Raw genomic sequence first — 27,361 nt, 5'->3', positions numbered from 1 at the left:
CTAAAGAAAATGTTGATATAATTTTGGTTTCTACAATTTCTCAACAGATTGATCAAATAACAAAAAAATATCATCATCATACAAAGAATGTATTTAATCAGAGTATCATTCAATACTTGAACATAGCTCTATCGGCTATATATTGAATTAAATGAAATAAAATCTCTGGTACTTACAGTCAACGACGAGTTTGGTTCCTCCACCAAAAGTGTACCACAGTGATACAAACTCATTAAGTGGCCGTACAAAAACCTCCTGCACTGTGAACAAGCATCTATCCACTGAAAATACTCTCTGATTTTTATAATTACACAGAAACAATTAAACTTTACTGAATCTACAAAGCATTTGTTATGACATGGAATGAAAATATTGTATAAATAAAGATTATTTCTTGAGTTTTTCTTTACTTTTCTACACCTGACAGAGAAATGATTACAGTCTGTTTGTAAAAAAAAAGTCATTTTTCTTCACAGTTTTATATCAGTTAATACATGGTCAAATACCCATGATGCATTTTAAATAATAATGATTTCAAACTAATATTAAAATGAATATAAACATATAATTTCTCTCCATTAAACCCTGTGAGTAAATGAAAGGCAGACAAACAGACATATCATACCAAGCACAGTGAACACAAACTTGTCCTTAAATCCTCAACTGCACTTGTAATATAAATCTTTTCTTCTTTTCCATTAAGATGATAGATGGTGTAAATCAGTATTCCTCCTGATTTTGTGTCCCACGTTGCCTTGAGTGTGTTGAGAGCAGAGAAATGATTTCCATAGAGAGGAGGCTTTGCATGGTCAGCTGATCCTCCAGTGAAGTGAGAAGGTTTATAGTCCTGTGAGTTCAACACTGCAGGACTCAGATGTGTCAGTCAACACAGCAGAAAGCACAAGCACCATGACTCTCATCACCATCCTCATGTGGACGCTGGCCTGCTGCTGTTTCACAGGTTCATTCACTCAGCAACATTTCAAAGATGATGTGCTGCCTTTTCTCTCATTGATTTCTGCTGATAAATGAATGATTTGTTTTTGTCTGCAGGATGCAGCGCTCAGGTGACTGTGACTCAGCCTCCAGTGGTGACATTTACTCCAGGATCCACTGTCACTCTCACCTGTAAGACCAGCCGAGCTGTTTACAGAGATAGTAGTGGAGATCAGATGCACTGGTATCTACAGAAATCTGGACAGACTCCAAAGCTCCTGATAAGATATGCGAGCACACGTGAATCAGGAACACCAGCTCGGTTTAGTGGCAGTGGAAGCAGCTCTGACTTCACTTTGACCATCAGTGGAGTTCAGACTGAAGATGCAGCAGTTTATTACTGTCAGAGTTACCACTACATCAACAGTGCTGATGTGTTCACACAGTGATTTGTCGTCGTACAAAAACCTCCCTCAGTCAGACTGCAGAGACACTGAGCTGTTACAGCAGGAAGCGACTGCAGCTGCTGAAGAGGAAGAGACTCTGACACAGACCACTGAACACAGAGCTGACAGTAACCTCACCAAGCACACACTACACACTAACACTGATATATTAATGAAAAAGATTCTTATAAATGTAATCACACTACATGATGCTCTTTTCACAATTACTGTCAAAAGTTGAGAGAAAGGTTGCCTGATCACGTCCAACAAAACCTGTTGTTAATGTGTGTTTTTAAACCTGATATAATCATGTGATCTTTCCTCACAGAACTCATTAACTGATGTTCAATACAAGGAGTTCCACTGTTACAACCTGCTGCACTACTGGGGTAAGTTGTGACAATAAGAATGAAAAATTAAAGATAACACAATGACAAAAACTACACATGAAAACTGACACATACAATAATAAGCAATTCCTCCTACAGTCTAACTGGCTAACACGTACCTGTCAGATGCTTCATACCTCATGTGGAGTGCAATGAGGACATTTTGACTGCTGTGATCCCCCACACAGGGCAGCTGTGTTGATCCTCTTTCTCTCAGGTTTTGTAGTTTCTTGCAGTGTCTGCTCAGTGTCACATGGCAGACAGAGGATTATTTGGGGACAGACGTTAACGTGTTTCCCTGCCTCACCTCATCTGATGCTGATTTTAGTACATGTACATCTTCTGTTACAGTTAACAAGGGTGAACACAGACTCAGAAAGAGAGTGGTGAAAATGGGGTTTTATTGCCAGGATAATGAATGTGGCTGTGGAGGGAAATCCAGGGGATGGAAGCTGATGGCAGGGAAACAACACAAGACTGGAGGTTTGGCTGGCTGGGAGAGTGGCAGAGGGTCAAACAGGCAGGCAGGCAGGAGGTGATCCTATGATGGAGGAAAACACAGGGTAAGTATCCACTAAAAAAATACACAAGCAAAAGTCTAAGTTGACTTGACAGTTCAACAGAGGTCTGAAGCATGACTGTACCACACTGGTAGACATAATGACATGGTGAGGACTGGAGAGGAGAGCCAGTGTTTTATACTGCAGGGTTGATTACTGGATGGTTCTCAGGTGAGCAGCAGGGAGCAGGTGAGTTGCATGAATGTAATCAGGAAGCCAGGAGAGTGAGGGAGTTGCCACGCCCACAGCACAGACACACAGAGAGACAGACAGGGGGAGGGGAAACAGAGGACAAGGAAAAACACAGGGAAACTAGTGACACAGCCAGGACCGTGACATCTTCACACAACTATGACATTTCACATGTCAGCTCAGGAAGGAAGTGGTCTTCCAATAAAAATGTATTATGACTCATAGGTCATCCTTCTTGGTGGAAGTGCTGCTGCTACAACCATCCCTGGTTTCCCCTTGGTGTCCTTTACCACTGGACCATCTTCAGCACCGATCAACACAAAGAACCAGAGAGAGAATAAAGATGAGTCTGAAGCTGCTGCAGACTTCATCTTCATCTTCATCAACCTGCAGAGAAACAAAGTTTACAGCAGGGGTGTCAAACTCATTTTAGTTCATGGGCCACATACAGACACATTTGAGATTAACATGCTGATCATGAAAAGAGCCAAAGGCCAAATACAAAATCAATCTCATGTCAATATGAAGTTGTTGTGAGCCTGGACAGCCAGCAGAGGGCAGCCTGCATCTATTTATGAGCACAAAGACCTTTGAGAAACTTTTCAAAGACAGAAACAGCAGAGAGATGAGGAACAGAGAGTCAAAAGTTTCTCCATGTTCTTCATCAGTCCACAGGGAGATGTAGCCTCTACTGACTTGACTGAAGTGAAAACGGCCTGCTGCAGGTGCAGAGGGTTGGTGAAGAGACTGTGATGAGGATAACTGGTCCAGTGAACACAACACAAGAGTCATCAAGCAGAACCACAATGAATGTAAATAAAAGTGAAACAGACTCACAGACGCTCTTCCATATACAGTTTGAAACTTATATTCTTGTCACTTCATTCAGTCTCTTTATGAGGAAGCTGGGAAAGTTCCATTCTGGTTGGACTCACTGATATCAAAACATATTTAACAGTGTCTCTACTGACAGCTGCACAAAACATTCATCTTATTTAGAAATATAAAATATGTTTCAACACCACATTACGTTGTGTTCACATTTACTGTTGCTTGATCACATATTTGAACCACAAATGTTTGTGAGGTTTTGTTGATGATAAAAAATGTATTCTTTTTTATATCACTATATAATTTTGAGTTCCTTACAAATACAAAGACAAAATAATGATATTTATATTTACATGATGAATCCAAAGCTTTTCATTTCCCACAGAGAGGAGTATCAGATGAAGTTATGAAAGCATTTAATTTCTTTCTGCTCTTCATGAGATTAAAGACCAAAGACTTGATGAAGTTATTTATCAGTGAAAGCTTTATTAGCAAAAACATCAGTCATCAACATGACAGTTATGAAGCACACTCACATCTAGCTGCTGAGCTCCACACATTACTCTCTAAGTTGTTGTTGTCCAACACTTTACAGCAGTGTTGTTCTCTGTCACACAAAGCTTTAGTTTCCTCTACAAACATTCAAACTCAGATTGATCAGAGCAGCAGGTGTGTTCCTCCTGCTCCCCCCACACACAGCTCCTGTCCTGGGCTTCAGCCAGTCCCTCTAGCCCTCACACTGGCTCCTGCGGAGGGACTGGATCTGGCTGTGGCCTTGATGGAGGACCTTGCAGGAGTACAGCTCTCCTAACATCCAGCGCTCCTGGCTCAGGCTCAGGGTGCTGCTGCTGCTGTAGCGTCCGCTCTTCTCCTCCTCTGAGCTGCTCAGGACCCCCTCTGTCACCTCTGTACCGTCCACCTCCCAGCTCACCACGGCTCCCTGAGGAGAGTAGCCAGTCAGCAGGCAGGCCAGCGTGGCCGAGCCCCCAGAGAGCTGCTCAGAGGAGGGGGGAAGCAGAGAGACTGAGGGCCTGACCATGGGGCCAGCTGGAGGGGAGAGCAGAGACACACAAGGAGCAGATTAACTTCCACTGTAGGACAGACAGCTCAACATGACACAGTTATGATACATGACAGAGGTTAACACTGCTGTGGATCAGCTGTGTGCACCATACTGTGATCAGACAGAGGAGAGGAGCTGAGACATGACAGGAAATGAGGCTTTGACTAATAAAACTAAATTAGAAAACTTGATGTCATTTTGGCTTCGAAAGTAATAAATCTTCATCTGTGGCACTCATCAAAAATATCTACATCATAGACAATATATTGCAACGTTAATTATGTGTACATGGAATTTAAATCTTAATAACTGTGAATGATTTTTCTTTTGTATCAGCTTTATAATGTGTGACAGTAAATAACTTTGTGGTGGAACAAAATGTAACATCTGTGTCCAGTTAAAGACTTTGTCATCTGTCTGTTTCACTTCCTTTTCACCACTTTAAACTAACGAACTGTGAACACAAACCACAGCTTAACTGTATGTACATATAAACTCAATTATATGTTTAAACATCATATTAGATTTCATTTTAACAACTGTGTGAATGTAAAATCCCAAAATAAAAAAACACATTAATTTACTGAGCAGTAAAATGTCCCTCAGACAAGTTGAGCAGCCACATTTGGTTTGACACAAGTTAAATTGAAAACCAAATAAGAAATTCAAGTTTTGTGACGTAAATTTAACCATAAAATTATCTCTAATACAACAAGAATATTTATCTTTGCAGATTTTTTTTCATAACTGTGATATCAATCAAGCTCAATGAATCACACAAAATATATAAAAAATAAAATAATCATAATAATTTCATAATTTATGGCATTTCTTAAGCAAAATTTGGTCTAATATTTATTTGTAGAAATTATAAATCTCTGGTACTTACAGTGAACGATGAGTTTGGTTCCTCCACCAAAAGTCCACCACAGTGATACAAACTCATTAAGTGGCCGTACAAAAACCTCCTGCACTGTGAACAAGCATCTATCCACTGAAAATACTCTCTGATTTTTATAATTACACAGAAACAATTAAACTTTACTGAATCTATAAAGCTTCTTTAATGACATGGAATGAAAATATTGTATAAATAAAGATTATTTCTTGAGTTTTTCTTTACTTTTCTACACCTGACAGAGAAATGATTACAGTCTGTTTGTAAAAAAAGTCATTTTTCTTCACAGTTTTATATCAGTTAATACATGGTCAAATACCCATGATGCATTTTAAATAATAATGATTTGCAACTAATATTAAAATGAATATAAACATATAATTTATCTCCATTAAACCCTGTGAGTAAATGAAAGGCAGACAAACAGACATATCATAGCAAGCACAGTGAACACAAACTTGTCCTTAAATCCTCAACTGCACTTGTAATATAAATCTTTTCTTCTTTTCCATTAAGATGATAGATGGTGTAAATCCAAGCAGTATTCCTCCTGATTTTGTGTCCCACGTTGCCTTGAGTCTGTTGAGAGCAGAGAAATGATTTCCATAGAGAGGAGGCTTTGCATGGTCAGCTGATCCTCCAGTGAAGTGAGAAGGTTTATAGTCCTGTGAGTTCAACACTGCAGGACTCAGATGTGTCAGTCAACACAGCAGAAAGCACAAGCACCATGACTCTCATCACCATCCTCATCTGGACACTGGCCTGCTGCTGTTTCACAGGTTCATTCACTCAGCAACATTTCAAAGATGATGTGCTGCCTTTTCTCTCATTGATTTCTGCTGATAAATGAATGATTTGTTTTTGTCTGCAGGATGCAGCGCTCAGGTGACTGTGACTCAGCCTCCAGTGGTGACATTTACTCCAGGATCCACTGTCACTCTCACCTGTAAGACCAGCCAAGCTGTTTACAGACACTCTAGTTATGGAGATTATATGTTCTGGTATCAACAGAAATCTGGACAGCCTCCAAAGCTCCTAATAAAATATGTGAGCACACGTGAATCAGGAACACCAGCTCGGTTTAGTGGCAGTGGAAGCAGCTCTGACTTCACTTTGACCATCAGTGGAGTTCAGACTGAAGATGCAGCAGTTTATTACTGTCAGAGTTACCACAGTGGTGGTGTGTTCACACAGTGATTTGTCGTCGTACAAAAACCTCCCTCAGTCAGACTGCAGAGACACTGAGCTGTTACAGCAGGAAGCGACTGCAGCTGCTGAAGAGGAAGAGACTCTGACACAGACCACTGAACACAGAGCTGACAGTAACCTCACCAAGCCCAAACCTTATTGTTATCTCTGTTTCTCTTTTTAAAGTATATTTTTTCCATTCTTAGGTTGGAGCAGGAACTTATTTTCTCATTTCCCAGTTCTTGGTGCTTCATTATCTTTTGTTTATATCCCATTTCAGAAAATCTAGATGTTTCTCCTCTGATCAACCTATCCCAAAGCCAGGCAAAAGTTTGCTCTCATTTCTCTCACTTCTCATTTATCAGTTTTGCTGCTGACTCTTAATCCATCATGTTTAGATGAGCTACAGAGTATTCTTGTATCTTGGCCCTTAAGCATGAACTGTGATATAATTGTGTCGGTTTCAAGAAGCTTTGATCTTTCAGGGACTGTTATCCCTTTAAATGTGCCAACTTAAACTGAAGCATGCAGATGATCCATTAAAAAGCCTTGATAAGGCAGGTTTACTGTATAATATGTCACATGCAGATGAAGGTCACATGATCAGCCCCTCTATCACCTGCAGAGTCAGTGGAACAGCCTGCACACTAAGACACTGCAGATGATGGAAAGTGATGACAAAAGGAGCCAAAGATGCTCGTCAAGCCAGCTGGCTTAACTCACCTGGGCTCATATGGACTCACCTGTTCTCTGTTCAGTCCTCTGTTGATGCTGAACATTTGGAAATCAACAAGCTGAAATAGACTCAGTGATCCTGCAGAGTCCTGACAGCTCAGCTGGAAGAGACAGAACTTTACAGTCTGAGTAAGATTTTAGGTTCAGGTCACACCTGTGTTTTCCTACTGTCAGACCTCAGAGGACAGTTTTATAAGGGTTTGTCTTCCTGTTCAAATCAAGTAACACGTTGGGCTCTTCTTTTAGGACGATGAGTAAAAGTATTTTATCTAGTGTCCGAACAGGAAGTGACTCATATCTCAGCTGAAATGTTTCAGAGCTGCAGAGGAGTTTCAACCTGTCAGCAGCTGCTCATGAAACACTGATGTTTTGGGAACGCTTGATGACATTAAAGTTATTCAAACATCTTTTGGTCAAAAAGCAGGATAATATTTTTATTTATCCAAAAGAACAACTTTTATTTTGACAATGTAAGGTCCTTTAAGGGATTTTCATCCTTAAAAACACTTTAAACTACGTGGATAATCTCACGTTGGCCGAGCTGCAGCTGCAGACACACTATGGTTAGGGTTAAGAGAAGATGTCCAGTAAAGCTGATAGTTTACAAGACTGCATCTAGACCCTTCTTGACAATCCATTCAAACACTTTAAAGGAAATATAAGAATGGCTGGAGTAAGAAAGAAAAAAATAACTTAAATGATGAAGATAACCAAGTGTAGAAAGTTTTATTGCATGTAGGGCAGTCTATATGGACCTGACACTCCCACCCTGCTGAAGTGTCTGAATTAACAGACTGACATGATTATGAAAAGAGGGCCGAAGACGAACTCACTCTCATGTCAATATGGAGTTTGTTGTGAGCCTGGACAGCCAGCAGAGGGCAGCCTGCATCTATTTATAAGCACAAAGATCGTTTGGACACTTCTCAAAGACAGAAACAGCAGAGAGATGAGGAACAGAGAGTCAAAAGTTTCTCCATGTTCTTCATCAGTCCACAGGGAGATGTAGCCTCTACTTCCTCCACCTCATCTCTCCCTCTCTGTTTCACATGGACAGGTGTGCCCAGATGTGTTTTGCATGACTTTAATGCATCACTGCTCCTCACAGTTTTAAGTTCTCATGTCACAGAGAGTCTGAACTGTTTTCATGCACTCACACTGAAAACTGCATCAGGATGATGTTGACAATAACTCTGCTTGTCATGTTGGGTTTTCTGAGTCAGGGTGAGAGGTTCTGAAAATGTGTCTGACTTTATTAGAGTATTCCAATTGTAACGCTTTTTCTGTCCTTTTTAGTTTTTATTTTTGCATTGTGATTTATGCTGCTCCATGTTGTTGGCTGTCTAACATTTCTAATGAAGGTCACATTTCATTTCTCATTTCTCAGAGTCCAAAAGGAAATATAGATTTTCATTTAATTACACATGTCAGAAATTCACATTATTTCATACTATACTATTATTACACTATATACTATTATAGTGTCACAAAGTAATAAAAATACAGCCATCTTCTGTTCTAACAGGTATAGTATGATATCAGTTATGATCTTGCAATGATCAAGAAGGTATTTGTCATAATGAATATATGATAAAAGAAACACAAAGACACTGACTCATTATAATCCACAGTTTTATTTAATGATGGTTTAATGTTCATGCCACATTTGTGATGAATGAATAGTTTGTGTTGGAGTGAAACTAATAACATTCAGTCAAAGTTGAAAAGTAATGAAGATAAAGGAGAATATGCAGAAGATGAGTATTAGAAAGCAACATGCAGACTAAAACACTGAGCAGAGAGCTGTGAAAGTGCAGAAAGATGTGAAGAGAGGAGATGTGTAGCTTCATGAAGATGTGTATGAAAGAAGCAGCATCATTTCCAGACAGGAAGTGTTGCTGAAGCTCTACTCTGAGCAGCGGTCAGGGTCCAGGCTTTGAGTGACAGGGCTCTGTCCATTCAGACTGGCCTCACAGCTCACTGAGCCCGCCTTCCTCCACTGGTCTGCAGAGAGGCTGAGGGTGCTGCTCCAGCTGTAGTGGCCGTCCCTCCCCAGGACCTCCAGGCTGTGTGACACCCCTGAGGAGCTGCTGCTGCTGCTGCCCCCCACCTTCCAGCCCAGCCTCCAGGCTGAGGGGAAGCCCCCGCTGGCCACACACACCAGTGTGGCACTGTCCTGCTGCAGCTCCTCTCTGGAGGGGGGGAGGACGCTCAGGGTGGGCCGCACCACACCCACTGGAGGAGACAGAGAGGGGGGAGGAGAGGGGGGAGAAAAGACAAAGGAATGAGGGTGAAGGCTTGGTAATAAAGAAAAATCACATCCTGCTCATTTCTTACATTTGATCAAATCAAACAGAATAACTTGTGCTGCTGTTGCACTCATAAATCACTCAGTATCAGACCATCAGCCACATGATTCAAGTGAGACTAAAAAGCTTGATTGATAATGATTATTGATGACATCTTCATATGTGTTTCACAATGTGTGACAGTGAATAACTCGTCCCTGTGATGATTTTCTTGTGTTGAAAGTGACAGAGCTGAAACACTCATGTGAATACAGTTCAAACCTTTGTCATCTGTCTCTTTCACTTCCTTTTCACTACATGGAAAATGACTGAACCGTGAACACAAAGATAAACTGCATTTACTGAGAAAAACATCTTTGTGTTTAACAGAATCCACATCAGATTATAATTCATTTTTAGAAATATATTTTCCAAATTAATGAATAAAAAAACAACTACTTACAATTTTTTTTGAGCGTTCAAGGTCGCATTTGAGCAACTGTCACTTTTAAACATTTTTAAATAGAGAGAAATTCAATATTACTATGAAAAAGATAAGAAAATTGTTATTTCATGGTTTTTCTTTTTAAATTTAACTAAAGAAAATGCTGAGATAATTTTGGTTTCTACAATTTCTCATCAGATTGATCAAATAACAAAAAAATATCATCAACATACAAACACTGAATTTGATCAGAGTATCATTCAATACTTGAAAATAGTTCTATCGGCTATATATTGAATTAAATGAAATAAAATCTCTGGTACTTACAGTCAACGACGAGTTTGGTTCCTCCACCAAAAGTGTACCACAGTGATACAAACTCATTAAGTGGCCGTACAAAAACCTCCTGCACTGTGAACAAGCATCTATCCACTGAAAATACTCTCTGATTTTTAGAATTAAACAGAGAAAATCATATTATAATGAATCTACAAAGTCTTTCGAATGACATGGAATGAAAATATTGTATAAATAAAGATTATTTCTTGAGTTTTTCTTTACTTTTCTACACCTGACAGAGAAATGATTACAGTCTGTTTGTAAAAAAAAGTCATTTTTCTTCACAGTTTTATATCAGTTAATACATGGTCAAATACCCATGATGCATTTTAAATAATAATGATTTCAAACTAATATTAAAATGAATATAAACATATAATTTCTCTCCATTAAACCCTGTGAGTAAATGAAAGGCAGACAAACAGACATATCATACCAAGCACAGTGAACACAAAGTTCTCCTTAAATCCTCAACTGCACTTGTAATATAAATCTTTTCTTCTTTTCCATTAAGATGATAGATGGTGTAAATCCAAGCAGTATTCCTCCTGATTTTGTGTCCCACGTTGCCTTGAGTGTGTTGAGAGCAGAGAAATGATTTCCATAGAGAGGAGGCTTTGCATGGTCAGCTGATCCTCCAGTGAAGTGAGAAGGTTTATAGTCCTGTGAGTTCAACACTGCAGGACTCAGATGTGTCAGTCAACACAGCAGAAAGCACAAGCACCATGACTCTCATCACCATCCTCATGTGGACGCTGGCCTGCTGCTGTTTCACAGGTTCATTCACTCAGCAACATTTCAAACATGATGTGCTGCCTTTTCTCTCATTGATTTCTGCTGATAAATGAATGATTTGTTTTTGTCTGCAGGATGCAGCGCTCAGGTGACTGTGACTCAGCCTCCAGTGGTGACATTTACTCCAGGATCCACTGTCACTCTCACCTGTAAGACCAGCCAAGCTGTTTATAATGGAGATTATATGCACTGGTATCAACAGAAATCTGGACAGCCTCCAAAGCTCCTAATAAGATATGTGAGCACACGTGAATCAGGAACACCAGCTCGGTTTAGTGGCAGTGGAAGCAGCTCTGACTTCACTTTGACCATCAGTGGAGTTCAGACTGAAGATGCAGCAGTTTATTACTGTCAGAGTTACCACTACATCAACAGTGCTGATGTGTTCACACAGTGATTTGTCGTCGTACAAAAACCTCCCTCAGTCAGACTGCAGAGACACTGAGCTGTTACAGCAGGAAGCGACAGCAGCTGCTGAAGAGGAAGAGACTCTGACACAGACCACTGAACACAGAGCTGACAATAATCTCACCAAGCACATTGTGTAACAAGTAAGATTTAGTGATGTCTCGCAGATGAGGATTACAGATTGCCATCAGCTGAAACTTCTCCTGTGAGCCGAGCTTGAACCCCCTGTTAGAATTCAGGCTTCATTGTTCAGGAGGTTTTACCATGAGCCAAATCCCTTCCTCTCTAAAGCTATCAGACCCAGTGATTTAAACTAGTAAAAATGCTGAATAAAGCAGTTTCATGTCGAAAATTAGCTTTTCTGACGCTGTTCAGCTTATCATAGAAGGGCCGCTAACTCGCCACCTGCTAAAAACACTGAATACAACCGTTTCATGATAAAACTCAGTGCCTCACCAGTGCCGCGTGTTGCAGAGGGGCTGCTGATATGGTGGCAGATGTGAAAACGCTAATGGTCCTGTCTAGAGCCAGAGTTTGGTTTGTCCTTTCTGGGCTGCCTTAGAAACATGGCAGTGCAACATGGCTCGGCACTTGCTCCCTATTACGTTATAATTGGCTCATTTTAAGGTTACAAAAACAGAGCGTTTCTTATTATCAGATGATTATACACTAAAGAAAACATTCTTATTACATTATATTCCATTTCTGCCCACGTATCCTGCTAAATCCTGGACCTTTCAACTAATTTGGGGGTTTATTGCTTTTAAAGATTTAGCAGGAAAAAAACTTGACAGATAAAACAGAGGCAAATATGTTGCATGTGTCCCTGCAGTTGCGGCTGTTGAACTTGCTGCTTACATTGTTCAAGACAAGGATTAAATGTTATTGGATTGGTTACAGGTGACGTAGGCAGACATTGTTGGACAGGAGAGAGTCAACTTTGGATCCCTTCCCAGGTCAGCATAGACGCTGTGACGACAGCAGACGCAGGTCGACTACAGAATTAACAAGACATGCAAACAACACGTGAGATTAGACACAGACACAACTTAGGCAGCTAATATCCATTGCATGCCATCATTTCTGTTACCAGCGCTCTTGGTATTGTAGCTGATATCCCACCCATTATTTTCCTATTAGCCACAGGCTACATGAATAAATAAATCAGGTTCCATGTTTTTGTGATTTAACTCTGCTGAAATAAAAATGCGCAGCAGGTTAGCGTGGCAGTGATCATTTGTCTCATTGCGGAGTGTAAACGCATCCTCCTCGTCAGCCTGCAGGATTTAAGTTTACGCCGACACCTCCAAATTCCTTTGAGGCTGCTTGTTTGGGCCAACAAGGCATTATTTGCCGATTAAAGTGCACAGTCCTGACGTTAAGACCTCTCAGTGCCCGCCCTGTTCTCTGAACGGACGACACAGCCCGACGTCACGGTGAGATCAAAGGACAAGTGTCATGGCATGTTCTGAACACAGAGGACTGATGCTGGTGTCTTACTCATGACCTCTGACCCTTGGGTAATCCTGCCCATACAGTGCAACTCCTTCACTGACTCCTAGTGAAATCAAAATCCACCATTATCATGTCCTTAGAAAGCAACAGGTGTCACAGTGATCATTTAATCAAACGCTTTTTACTTGTTTAGATTTCTCCTATTTATAAATACTATTAATATTTTTTGTTTTGTGAGTGTCATCCAGTCAAATGAATCCAAAACATGATGGACCGGAGGACGTAGGTGGCAAAAGTTGGTGTTTCAAGTCACAGAGGTCAAAGTGCAAGCACCTGTTTTATGAATGGGATAACTGGGAGGCGGGTAGTAATAACTCATAATGACCTATGAATGGAGGAGCTAATCAGGGCTGAGCCTCTTCAATAAGCCTGAGAGGAGCCTCTGATAGCATGGGATAGGGATAATCCTTTTAGGCAATGCTTTACCAGGAACCAGTCCGTCAACACTTCCTCTCTGGAGTCTGGATGAGCTCCTCAGTGTGAGACAGGACCCACATTTGATCACATCCCTCGGATCCTGTGGGATACACACTCATCTACCTCATTCACTCAGGAGATTCGGATACCTGCAGTCACTCAGGGGGGAGGGGGGTCCCACTGGGATACGAGTTGAGCCTGAATCATTATGGAATGGTTGAAGAAGATGCTGAGGAGCAGGACAATGTTGAAAGTCAGGGAGTACGTGCGGGACTACTGCAAGAGGAATGGCCTGCTGACGCTCTCGGTCTTCGCTGTAGTGACGGGATGTGTGCTTGGATTTGTCCTCAGGACACTCAACCTCTCTACACAGGTACGGGTGGATGGGAATTTAACAGGAGGCAGTGTGACTGGATCTTAAAGTCTGTCAATATATATTATCACGTGATGGAATGGGTGTGATTTTTACCACTGTGTGCAAACCAACACTCAGAATGGAATGTATTAATCCTCTATTGTTGACTTCTGTTTATGCACTGATGCTGTATTTAAAGCCAGTTATGTAATAGCGAGAGTGCAGAAGGGTAAGCGCAGAAATAAAGTGGCTATATAAATATTTTTTTCTTAACAATGGTTTACTTGTATGTGGAAGGTGTAGCCTCATTTTCAGCTGCTCCCATCAAAAAAAGCTCTACAAATCCACTGCTCAGCACTAAACAGCACACCGACAAAGTCTGCGAACATAGCAAAGCGCATGGCAGCTAAAAAGCCAAATATTTCCCCCCAGTGGTCAGTGGAGACCAAAAACAGAGCTAAAAGGAGAGTGAATATTGGCCCTCAAACACAACTCAAAATGTAATGTTGCTATGTAACTGCTGAATGTGTAAATATTTGCAAACAAGGCAGCCATATCAACTCAAAAGATGGTCAGTGTTGTTTACAGCTTGGTTACACTAGTAGCCAAAAAATCAGTAATTGCAGGTTTATATTAGTTGTGTGATGAGCTTATTTTAAAAGGTCCAGTGTGTAGTGACTAGCATCTAGCGGCGAAGTTGCAAAAGGGAAAGTTCACCCACGGGTCAATGGCCAGCACAAAAATGCAAACATATGAGTGATCCTATTTAGAGCCAGTCTTTGATTTGTCCATTGTGGGCTACTGTAGAACTACATGGCAGACTCTGTGAGAGAGGACCCGCTATGTATAAACTGCTGACTCTAAGGTAACAAAAACACAACAGATGAGTGAGTCTGGGATTAGCATACATGCTAATTTTCACTTGCGATACTTCTTTACAAACAGCAGCCTAACTGACAATTCCTGCACAGCATACATTTAAATGTCCGTCTAAAGGCTACATGAGCTCTGGGCATTGCTTTTATTGTGATGCAAGATGCTTTAAATGGACCAGGTAGCTTATGTGTGTTGGCAGAGGCTGACTCGATGATTATGGTCCAGTGTGCTCAGCAATGTAACCTTGTGCGCTGGCAGCAGCCCACAAAACATACAGTGTGGAAACCTGCTGAGCAAAGACAGAATCTGTGAAATGCAAATACCATGCTGCAACAAAGGGACACATTCACAGCTGGAGTGACTTTTCAGAGCAGTTGTGGGAAAAAACTTTAGTATGTTGTTAGACTTAAATGAGGCAAATAAAAATGCAAGCTAAAGTGATTTGGTCTTTACTGATCTAGAAATAAGGTTTGCTTCAGGTGTGGCTTTCTCACACAGGCAAAGATCTACTTCTCCTTCCCTGGAGAACTGCTGATGAGGATGTTGAAGATGTTGATTCTGCCGCTCATCACCTCCAGGTAAGGAACGTCCTCACCTGTGTTGGTGCAGACCCTGATGAAATACAGTCGCAAACAGCTTCAGTGTTTTGAAGCTGGTGTATTAAAGCTGTCACTTTTTACCCGGCCAACATTTGTATGTGGGGAACATGGGGGTAGAAAATGAGCTGAAAAATGGGCCCTATATGGGATTGTCCACGTGTTCCATATTGGCCCCAATCCAATTGCCAACATGAGTGGATTTACCCAGGCGGGCCCCACATGGGTTATACTAGGGCTACCTGAATACCAAGTTGGTATGAGCCCAAACTCTCCTCAGTAAAAAAGAGCGTTAGTGTAGTGGTAATTGATGTGGGTGCACTACCAGGTGGATTGGTTGATTACAGAGGAGAAAGTGGGTATACTCTCACTATACTGAAAACAACCGCAGTTGACCAAAGTGCTGTACAAAATAAAAGAACGACACACACATATATAGCAATATAAAATGTGCACAAATATAAAACAGGATAAAACCAGGGGGAACAAAACCACTTCATTTACAGTGGAAGGCTATTCCAGAGCTTTGGAGCAGCTACCACAAAGGCACGATCTCCTTTACCAACCAGCCTCAATCGAGGGACAGTTAAAAGACATTGTTCGTAGGATCTAAGAGGTCCTGCCAGTCCATGTGTGGCTCTAAAAAAACAAGTAACAGAAACTTAAAATAAATCCTGTATACATATTTCAGTGGCTTTTTGTTTGATAGGTGGGTGGGTATACCTGCATATGGGGGTAGGTATTTGGGGGACAATATTTCTTTAGACGTGTTACAACCTGGTTCAAAGGCCACAACAAAGATAGGAGACCAGACAAAAGGGAAAGGCATATTTATTTTAAAAGGTAACATAACAATCAGAAAAAACATGTAAGTCAGTCATCAACTGTGCATGTATGGGTGTGTGGAAATGTCTGGGGTAACCAAAAGAAAGAGCAGTTGTGCCCGTGAGGGAAGAGAGATTGAATGCGAAAGTCGGAAGGTATTTATGGGCGGAACACACTGGGCCTCGGTGTAGCTCAATCAAGCTCACAAACCTCCATTTAGCATTTGCAACATAAGATCAAACACAGAAGTACAAACATGTAGGGACGTCTAGTGGAATGGAGGGGTCTTCACAGAAGTGGGAAGTCTGGGTCATGCTGGTGGTTCACATGGCACAGTTTAACACCTCTCAAACAAGATGTTGACTTTGATTCTTGTCTGGGAAATGACATAAAACTGAGAGTTTCCCAGTTTAAACCAGAGTTAATCGTCCTGTCTTCCCGTACAGTCTTATGTCCGGCCTGTCAGCCATGGACACAAAGGCAAGCGGTCGGCTGGGAGTCCTGACCATCACCTACTACCTGTGGACGACCTTCATCGCTGTCATCGTCGGTATCGTGCTGGTGCTCATCATTCACCCGGGAACAGGCTCGGAGAAAGAAGGCCACCATTCAAGTTCAGGGCCTGTTATGACCTCCGCTGACGCCCTGCTGGACCTCATCAGGTAAACACTGACAGACACAAAAGCTATCACACTGAAGTGTCCCCCAGCAAGGGTGCTGAGTCCCTCCCAGCTCTGTACCTGACCTCTGACATGATTCAGTATAATCCCTCTGTACATGATGAACAAGAGCTTACAGCCGCACGGCTCTGTGAGGATGTACGTACTTAGGCGCAGCCGGTTTTGAGCTGAATGCTAACATCAGCATGCTATCATGCTCGCAATGTTAACAGAGAAACTGTCATGGGGATCACCAAGGTCATTAAGATTCATCATCTGAGAACTGAGAATGTCTACGCAAACTTTGGTGCCAATCCATCTTGTTGATGTAAAGATATATCACTAGATATGTGAAAACTTTAACCTGCTGGTGGCACCAAAGGTCAGGAGACCATTAAAGTCATGAAAGATTCATCCTCGGGGCACCATGAATATGCGTCCCAGTCCCCAGAAGAAAACCATATCATTGTATGCTTCTACAAACCCTGGATACATAGTTACGTTTGTATGATTCCTACAAATCATATCAACATTCCTCAAGTGACGTAGTTCTGATTAGATGCATATGAGCTGGCTTAGTCATCAGAAGTCGGAGAGGATGGTGGATGGTGTCACACGTATGCACTGCAGATCAACGTTCGAGACAAACAAACAACAGAGCAGTCTTTGGCAGCATTTGCAGCCATGACTGTGGCACTAAAAATGTGTATTCTACAGTAACTTAACAGACTGTCATACAAATCATCGTCTGAGTCAGGCAGGTTGATGTGGAACCGTGCTAAAGTTTCAGCATGAGTTAATGCGATCATGCGTTTAGGCTTGGAGCACTGCCAGATAAAGGTTGAGGTATAAGTAGGCTTGACAGGTGATTACAGGGTCTAAACTGCCGTCCCCTCTTCGTGCATGGAGGAGTGAGGGGTGGGGTGGGGGCTGGGGGGTGACGAAAACTGCCACCAGATCAGCCAATAGCAACATTCCATTGCAATGGCTGACTTTGAACTAGTCACAGTGCATAGCCTGTTTATAACACAACATGTAGAATTCAAATACTTTGCACAAAAATGTCAAGATTTGGGCCTGAAACCAACAACAACTCTACTAAATACCCATATACATTGGTTTCCTGCTGAAAAAAGTGGTTTGGGGGTTTATCCAAAACAAGATCTTTTCTAACCAAGTGGTTTTTGTGTCACATGACCAAAGGGTAAACCACAGCATTGTTGAAACTTGAAGAAACAGAGTATCAGCATATCTGCCACATAATAATGTACAAAAGTTACGTATCTGTGGTTTATAGAAATGTACAATGCAAACATTAATTAGTAGCCCAGGCTATTATTTGTTTAAATCACTAAAACTGTTGCTCAGCACAGATCTGGAAATACAATCAAAATGTTTATTTAAACCAGTATGAATATTACTTGTTTAGAATTAGGCTTTAGATAATGTATCAATTATGAATCATTAATTCGATCTAGCTCTGACAGACAGCGCATCAGAGCTAGTTACGGCACTCGAGGCACCTGACATACCGACACAGCACCACTTTATCCTGTTAAAACAACACTCATGACTTGGATTCATTTTACATGAAAACCCCTTTATTTTCTTTTGATCTGAGGACCCTTAGGGACTAAAGGAATATGAATAACTTACAGGGTAATCGAGGAATGGACACGCAATTTGAGGTAGCCAACAACCTGGTTTTATACATCTAAAGAACTTCTACAAAAACAGTTAACTGCTTGGCGTCTAATTGAGACAGGCCTTTATTTGTCAAAATGTGTAGCCACACCAGGACTAGGCATTTAATTGGGACTGAGTTTTGGTACTCTGGTGACTGGGTTAGAATATCTGTACCAGATTTTGTGGAAGTCCATCAAATAGTTGTTGAGATATTCCAGTTTGGCCCAAGTGTTGGAGCTCCAGACTGCCTTTGCTATAAACTAATAGTATTAAAGCTTGCCTCTTGTTTAAGTCTTCGCGGTTAATGCTCTTCCTCATAATCGTTTGTAAGAGCAGGTTGTGAGACTTTACAGCATTCTGTCAAAGTAATGGACAACCAAATGAGGCTTTCCCGGTAAACAGATTTTCTTCCATTTGTTGCGTGTTCGTAGGTAGAAACACAAAGATATACTTGGGGTCTCTGCTATTTTCGGACCTTAAGATCTGATGGCTGGAAAAAGTATCGCCCACCCTCAAATCCCTCCCTCCTGATAGACAGATTTTCCCATTCTGCCTTATTAGTGTTGTTTTCCATGATGAGGCTTTGCTGCGTAATACCCTTAAACGGTTGACGAAAAACCTTACAGACCAATTAAATCCATTACAGATCCAGTTCAGACATTGTGACCTCTGTGTGCTTCCTCAGAAACAGGAAGCTCCCTAATCACAAAATCTCAAGGGATCAGGGTGAGCCCTGGCAGCTGACATAATAACTATCACAGCAAAGACAACACAAAGTCAGGAATCATGACATTCTCAGAAAGTAAAACTTCGACAATGTGGTTTCGGCTAACATTTAGTTAACTCTAAAAATTGCAATAAGACAACTTAAATGGTAGCACATTTTAGTTTGTTATTACACATGCAAACACAAATCAGAATCTCAGTTTTTACCTTCATTGTCAGCATTAAATTAAGGTAAAAGAAAAAATGTGCCTACACAATAATTGCAATGTCAGTCTTACGCAGCAGGTAGGCTAAGAATAGCGAGACACTTAATTGTGATCTGTTAAGCCTGCACTTTCTAAGAAGCTCCTTGTGCAGTGTTACGCTGCGTAAGAGAGAGCCTGCAGTCTGGTGTGTGTGCCCAGGCTTACCGCGGGGCCATTCATGTCAGAGATCCACTAATACCTTCTTCTTAAACCTGATTATTTTAGTGAGCTGTGGCTGGTTTGTTGCTGCCTGCCTTCAGTGTCACTGACGTATTGTGCATTAATACAGTCCCAGTGCACGATACTGGCTGTCCCCGAGCACCTTCCACCACATGTGAGGCCTCCCTCTGGTTTTGTTGGAGTTTATTTTATTGCTGTGATTTACTTAAGTAAAAGTAGCATTGCTGCATAATAGAAATACGTTTAATGTTCAAAGGTGGGAGTAAGTTATTTTTGTGCAAATCTCAAACAAGTCTCAAGTCTTAACCTTCATGTCTCAAGCGAGTTAGTGCTACTATGGTGAGTCACAAGTCAAGTCACATGAAATTCTGATGATAGACAGTGGTCATGAAAAGCTGAGTTTTATTTTCAACGTTATCAAAGTGTGGCAGCCTGCTTAAAATTTTACCGATATCTGACATTTTGTGGCATTCAATAACACTTCATAAATGAACAACAACGGAGAATGGGGGATCTGAGATTATAATATTGCTCCATTATCTGTTGTGGTGGTCGTGCCACTGATTTTTGACCTGCAGATCTTACATACCGCTGTTCTCATACCGCGGCAGCATAATCCTTGAATCCAGATTTTACTGTTTTTGGACTGGCCTCCTTCATGACAGCTGCATTGCAGTAAAAATCATCCAATCATGTTTCAAAAACAAAACATCACAATGTCTAGAAAAATGCAAATAACTGCTAAAAATACATCAATTTCTTCAACTCATACATCTTAAGTTTAAGTCAAGTCGCTAGTCTGGGGAACCAGAAGGTCGTCCGCTCAAGTCCTTGTCCAGAACAAATATGAAGCTTGGACTGGTAGCTTGAGAGGTGCCAGTTTGCCGCCTGGGCACCACCGAGGCGCCCTTGAGCAAGGCACCGAACCCCAAACTGTTCGGGTCGCCTGTCCATGGGTAGCCTCCTCCCTCAGGGATTAATAAAGTATTACTTCTTCTTCTTTAAGTCATGAATACCAAGCCAAAGTCAAGTCAAGTCTTTCAGTTAGTCAAGTTTCAAGCCCTCAAATTTCTGACTTGAGTCCGACTCGAGTCAAGTCATGTGACTTGAGTCCCTTACCTCCGCTTAATTAAAAATCTGCCTTGAAAATGTTAGTTAATACGTAGTTGCTACCAACAAAATGTAGCTGAAGCTTAAAATAAGTGGTCCATGCAGCAAAATGCTAACTTTGTGCTTTAATGTAAAATATTATTGAATCAGAGATGTCTGATGCATTAGTATGTAGGTAGCGTTTTACTGTTGGAGCTCGTCAAGGTAGAGCTAATGTAGCTGTTTTCATTTGCAACAATGAATTGTATTTTTATAAGTCGATCTGTCTGCCATGTAAAATCTTTATTTGTAAAGTAATTACAATGGTCAAATGGATGAAGTGATGTAAAAGTTCAATTTTTAATGAAGGGGATGAGAAGTATAAAGTGACGTGAAGTGGAAATATTCAATTAAGCACAAGTAATTCAAATTTAGCTTAAGCAGAGTACGAGAATGGCTGTTTCCAAGTTCAAGAGTGAATTTTGACTCTCAAAATATAACGTACACAAAAGCCTTAAGCTCTCTTATGCACTGAATTATAGCAATAAAAATATCCAAACAGGATATATTTGAAAGCCTGCAAACACGATCTGATATATTTGTCTGTGCATTGTCTCTTACAGGAACATGATCCCGTCAAATCTAATTGAAGCAACTTTTCAGCAGGTGAGCAGACAAACAGAGGAAAAAAATCCTAATCAATTCTTCAATACTGCAAATTAATTCAATGTTCAAAACATCCATAACACATATTAACAAACCTCCGTGGCTGTGCTCATTCATCCCACTCCAGTACCGAACAGATTTGGTACCTATTGTACAGAACTCTGATGTAGCTGACTCTCAGGCCAACTACGTGTACGTCATGCCCGACTACCACAACCCTCGACTGGGCCACCCAGTCTTCCTGGAGATCACCCCTGCTCCTGACATCAAGTATAAAATCATCCCGAGCACCAGCAAGGGCATGAACGTACTGGGGATTGTCATCTTCTCGGCCACCATGGGTGAGACACTCACACAGCTCATTATATCACAGAAAACATCACATAACTCTAACCCTTATTTAAGTATAATCTTTATGATAGTACTCTCTAATAGGTCAGCATAAAGGGTGTATATGTTGTAAGCAATAACTGGTTGTCACAGGCTTTTTAGTCAATTACAAAGATGAGCTGACTTTGATGAAGCTTTTTGTAGATAATAAGCTTATCATTTTAATCATTCTTAAGTAGAAGTACAGGAGTATAATCAGCCAAATATGCTTAGAGTCCCAAAAGTTAAGGTGCTCACTCTGCAGAAAAATTGCCCCCTTGCAACTGATATATTTAATATTATTATACTGTTAAAGCTGGTCAAGCTGGTAATTTGGAACACTGCAGGAGTATTGGATAGTAATGGATTTTAATTAGTAAATATTAATAGTAGCCTAAATCAGACACAGATGGCACTGTAGCGTTGTATTGCAGGTCCTTATACAGGCTATTTTTTTACTACAAAGAATGAAAACAATATTTCAAAGGGAGTATGATAATAATAAAATAATAATAAAGAAATGTATTTTATGTAGCACCTTTCACAGAAATGAAATTCACAAAGTGCTTCACAAAATGCAATCAAACAAGCAAACAATAAAGCATGCAATCAAAGGCAATTTAGCAAATAAAACAAAGCAACAAAACGAAAGTAAAACAGAGCAAATACAGGCTGCTGAGGCCTCTAACAGAAACATACCAAGGAGCAAGCACTGGACTATTTAGGGCGAGACAAAGGCCATTTTTAAAAGATGGGTCTTCAGTTGTTTTTCAAAAATTTCTAAAGACACTGCAGACCATAAACACTTGTGTAGTCTCATTGTTCCCAACCTAGAGGTTAGGTTATCTCCAGAGGGTAGATAAATAAATCTAACATAGATATCTTAAACTGGACTAGGGACCAAATGAGACACTACTTTTTTGTAAGGGGACACAGCTAAAAAGGTTGAGAACCAGTTTGTCTCATCTTTAACGATGCATTCTGTTTATTTTATTTAAAATCTTAGCCTCTGAAGTAATAGTTACAACAGCTCTAGTGGAATAAAAAGTGAAATATTTCCTGTTGAAATGTAGTAAAGAACATCAAGATTGTGCTGGAGTTACTGATTTAGTTAGACTTACTATCATTGTTGACTGCAGACATGATAACCAACCAGAGACTTTTCACAACCTGCTAAAAGTTGTTCTTATCAGTGGCTTACATCTGATCTATAATGATTTATAAACCACTAATTAAGCACTTATAAGCCCTTTTACATGTACTACAAACTCACATGTGAATGTCTGTTCTCAGGTCTGCTGCTGGGGAAGATGGGAGAACGTGGAGCGCCACTGGTCAACGTGTGCCAGTGCATCAACGAGTGCGTCATGAAGATTATTAACGCTGCCATGTGGTAAGATTGCACTTTGTGTCTCACACATGTGCCAAAAAAAGACAGACAACACCACACACTTCACGGGGTAGAGCCGGATTACGTCTAAGAATAAATCTCACAACAACTCAGAGAGGCAAGTGTCCTCACTGCTTCTGCTCAGGAGCAAATGACTCCACTCCTGGATGACATTTGTGTGAGTGCAGCAAAGAGACGTATATACAGTTAGTGCTGAATAATTTTAAATATAAATACCTAAGAGATAAAAGCATGCACTGTATGGCCCAGAGTACGTGGACACCCATGTGGGGTTTTCAAACATCTCATTCTAAAAGCATTAATCTGCTGCTGTAACAGCCAACACACCTCTGCAGCATGACTGCAGGGATTTTCTCCCATTCAGCCCCAAGAGCATTAGCGTGCTGGCACTGGTGCTGGAGGATAAGGCCAGAAAAGGCACACAGTCGGCGATCCAATTAATCACAAAAGTGTTGGCTGGGGTTAAGGTCAGGCCAGTCAAGTTCTTCCACACCAGACTAGGAAAACCTTTATTTGTGGACCTGGCTTTGAGCACACTAGCACTGTCCTGTTAGAGCAGGAAAGAGCCTATGCCAAAATGTTGTCATACAGTTCCATAGGTTTCAAGTGTTGAAATGCAGGGTGTCATCATCATCCTCTCCTCCATGCAGGTACTTCCCCTTCGGAATTGTGTTCCTCGTGGCGGGAAAGATCCTGGATATGCATGACCCGGCTCACCTGGGAGAGAAGCTGGGCATGTACTTCATCACGGTGCTGTCTGGTTTGTTTGTGCACGGCCTCATCCTGCTGCCTCTCTTCTACTTCTTCTTCACGCGCAAAAACCCCTTCCCCTACATCAGAGGGCTGCTGCAGGCTCTCGTCATCGCACTCGCCACCTCATCAAGGTAATTATTAAAGATTTCTGGTAGATGTAGCCCAGCGTCTTGGTTCTTGCTTTTTTTAATCTTTAAAATATGTACTGTAAGGACTTCCTACCAGTTCTAGATGGTCATTTTACCCTGACTTGACCATTTCCTCCTTCTCTTCCTGTGCAGCTCCGCCACATTGCCCATCACCATGAAGTGTCTCCTGGAGAACTGCGGAGTGGACCGGCAGATCGCTCGCTTCGTGCTGCCAGTGGGAGCTACCATCAACATGGACGGGACCGCCCTGTACGAGGCAGTGGCGGCCATCTTTATCGCACAGGTCAATGAGTATGACTTGGACTTTGGTCAGCTGGTCACTATCAGGTGAGGATAAACACTGAGTTCTTTGTGTTGACAACCAGTTCATTTTACACCTCTAACATCGCGGCTCTTGTCTCATCAGTATTACGGCAACAGCGGCCAGCATCGGGGCAGCTGGAATACCTCAAGCAGGCCTGGTTACCATGGTGATTGTCCTGACCTCTGTGGGGTTGCCGCCTGCTGACATCTCGCTGATTGTGGCCATTGATTGGGTTCTGTGAGTCTCACAAAAATGATTGTACCACATAAAGCATAAGCGGGGCTGCTGCAGCATTGTGTAAATTATTTTTCTCCTCCCATTCTCAGTGATCGGTTCCGGACGATGATCAACGTTCTTGGTGATGCCTTAGCTGCCGGGATCATGGCTCATTTATGTAAGAAGGACTTTGAGAAAGCAGCCACTGAAGCCAGTGCTACCACTACTGCTGCCAATAATGGAGGCGGCCCAAACCGGGTAAGAGGACAATTTCTGTTTGCTGAGGTTGACATGCACGCGCACGATTTAGCAGTATTTGACATTAAATATTAAAAGCAACTATCAAATTAGAATTTTGGCAAAACAAGTCTTGGAGTCTGCAACTTTGAGTGCGGCTCTATGAGGCTGTATTTGGGCACAACAGGGCTTAGAGCTAAATGCTATTGTGACCATGCTAACGCGCTCACAGTGACATAGCTAACATGTTGACGTGAGCAGGTATAAACCATGTTCGCCATTTTAGTTTAGCATGTTAGCATGCTAACATTTGCAGCGGAGGGTGATGAGAATATCATCATTTTTTAGGGTATTTGGTGATAAAGCAAAGTCAAACACAAATTTAGATCTGACAATGGTGCTAGATGATGGATGTATAAAAAGAACTGGATAAAGCGTTGGAGGCGAGGCCCCATTCATTCTTATAAAAGCTGCTCAGTAGCACATGAAGTTCAAAGTTATAAAATTACCCAGATCTTCCACCTTGTTGACCATAGACCAAGCTCACTAGAAACTTCGCTGGCAAAGCAGCTAACTTCTCGTTCAGCCCTTCGCTAACTTGAAAGGGGATAAAATTATTTTGTCATCTGGATCCTCTAGACTGTCAAAATGTTATCAGACCACATAGATCAACTTCCAGTTGTAAAACAAGTCATTTCACAGGGGTTGTGGCGCTCAAAAATTGCATCCACTGATGCTTCAAGCAACATGATCTCACTACGACCTCGTCACATATCGACGTTTGGTCACGTCCAGATACGACGTGCAAGGTAACCTGGGTGCATTTGTTGTTGACATTCTGGGATGCCGTGTCAAGTTTTGCCTGTTACGTGCATTGTCTCCTTTCAAAATACACTTCTGTTTTCACAGTAAATTTAACTTTACAAACAGTCTCTTTCAAAATAAATGTACTACGTCAGTGCAACAATTTGCATATAGTGAAGTGATTTTTTTTTTTTTGCGTGGTTGGGTTTAGCAAAAAAAAAGAACAGGGTCTGGCTGTATAATCTTACAGGACACGAACACCACTCTCCCGGGTGAAAGTCGTGTTTGTTGGACTCATCCACCCAACTTGGACTTTCACCGCCTTAGCTTTCATTCTTGTCCCGCCTTGTTTCCCCCTGATGCTGAAGAGCGTCACTAAACTATAATGGCAACCGACGGCGTATCATATCAAGGTTAAAGAACATATTTTTTCTACTACTTTTACATCTTAACTAACTGTCCTGTTGGTGGCTTCTTCCCTACAGAGAGACACAGTCATCTCGTTTGGTAACCAGAGTGTGGCGTTGTCCGACGTTCCTCTGATCGCACACCGCTGTGACTATGTGTTTGAAGTGGACGGAGACAACGTGCTGGAGAAACCTATGACCTGCTACAGCCTCTGCCAAGTCTGAGAGACTTTCACAGGATGGACAGCAAAGGATGATGCCTTCTACAGCACATAGATTCACCTCTTTGGATCGAAGGGACCATCACCTGAGGCCCCAGTTGGGTTAAAATCCTGTTAGGTTTCTCTTCTAAACGAGAACAAAGTTTGAGTACACTGTGGTTTCAGGGTTTAGCGGCTTGAATGGATTTTGCCTGTGCCATGCTGAAAACAAACAAACCTTCATTACTTGATATTCTGCGTGTCTCCATTCAGTTTGGTCTGTGGGGAGATGCTCCAGAAGTTTCACATGTAACCTAAATCCCAAACAGACACTTTAAATGCATCTGCTGACACGATCATGTGTTGTGATGACATGCATTAGATGGAGATTAGCACTCATCAGTCGGCGGTGACAGTTAGACACTCACAGTAGGCCTGTCCTCAAGAAGTTTGATCAAGGTTTTGAGTTGCCTTAACACGATCTCAGTTTTGACGATAAAACTTGAATGACTTGAAAGTAAACAAAAACTGACTGACGAGCACAATTATATTGTTGAAGTGAACCTTTATGTTAGACAAGCTATTTATGAATAGATATTAAAGCAGCATTTATAGAAATATGTACACTATTCTAATTAGATGAACATTTGTGTTTTTATACCGGTCCTTTGAATTTTGTCTTGTTTTCTAATAAAAAAAATCTGCTGTACTCTGAGTCCTGTCAATGAGTGGATTATTTGAAACTGAATTCAGCAAAAAATGTTTTTAAAACTTTATGGTCCTGTTTTATGTTAGATCATTGAGGTCTGTGTATCCAAGGCTGTACTTCTGTTTTTACAATGGGGTATGTAAAAAGATTGCACAGTAGCTCAGCTAATTTCAACCATTTAGCTCTTTTACGTAAAGCTATTAAGCTGTGACAGTAAATATACTTAAGATCATCCATAATAAATACACTAATGGTTTTATTCCATATATTCAAACTTTCATTCTATATGCACTGCTCAAAAAAATTAAGGGAACACTCCAAATCACACATCAGATCATGATAAACAAGTTATTCAAGTTGAAAACATTTACTGATGTACATTGTGTAATTTGTTGAGAACAAAATGTTTCAACAACGGTCAGTGGAAACCAAAATCATCAACCCACTGAGGGCT

At 41.2% G+C, this 27,361-nt stretch overlaps 1 protein-coding gene and 2 gene segments (V, D, J or C); 2 read left to right on the top strand and 1 right to left on the bottom strand.

Moving 5' to 3' along the window:
* Positions 1 to 3,820: 3,820 nt before the first annotated feature.
* Positions 3,821 to 5,359, bottom strand: LOC125900730 (Ig lambda-1 chain C region-like). The segment is given in 2 exon segments: positions 3,821 to 4,401; positions 5,307 to 5,359. A coding segment is annotated over 1 exon segment (312 nt).
* A 5,568-nt stretch (positions 5,360 to 10,927) lies between these two features.
* Positions 10,928 to 11,502, top strand: LOC125900727 (Ig kappa chain V-III region PC 2154-like). The segment is given in 2 exon segments: positions 10,928 to 11,087; positions 11,180 to 11,502. Coding segments are annotated over 2 exon segments (375 nt in total).
* A 2,151-nt stretch (positions 11,503 to 13,653) lies between these two features.
* Positions 13,654 to 26,855, top strand: slc1a8b (solute carrier family 1 member 8b). The gene is made up of 11 exons (XM_049596799.1): positions 13,654 to 13,818; positions 15,145 to 15,254; positions 16,544 to 16,759; positions 21,306 to 21,348; positions 21,476 to 21,689; positions 23,011 to 23,110; positions 23,779 to 24,012; positions 24,163 to 24,357; positions 24,437 to 24,571; positions 24,661 to 24,808; positions 26,077 to 26,855. The coding sequence occupies exons 1-11, from the start codon at positions 13,654 to 13,656 to the stop codon at positions 26,221 to 26,223; spliced, it is 1,707 nt and encodes a 568-aa protein (XP_049452756.1). The 3' UTR covers positions 26,224 to 26,855.
* Positions 26,856 to 27,361: the final 506 nt, after the last annotated feature.

Source organism: Epinephelus fuscoguttatus, linkage group LG14 (genome assembly GCF_011397635.1).
Source record: "Epinephelus fuscoguttatus linkage group LG14, E.fuscoguttatus.final_Chr_v1".
NCBI lineage: Eukaryota > Metazoa > Chordata > Actinopteri > Perciformes > Serranidae > Epinephelus > Epinephelus fuscoguttatus.
Note: the sequence above shows the minus strand (reverse complement) of the source record. Positions and strands in the feature narration are given on the sequence as shown.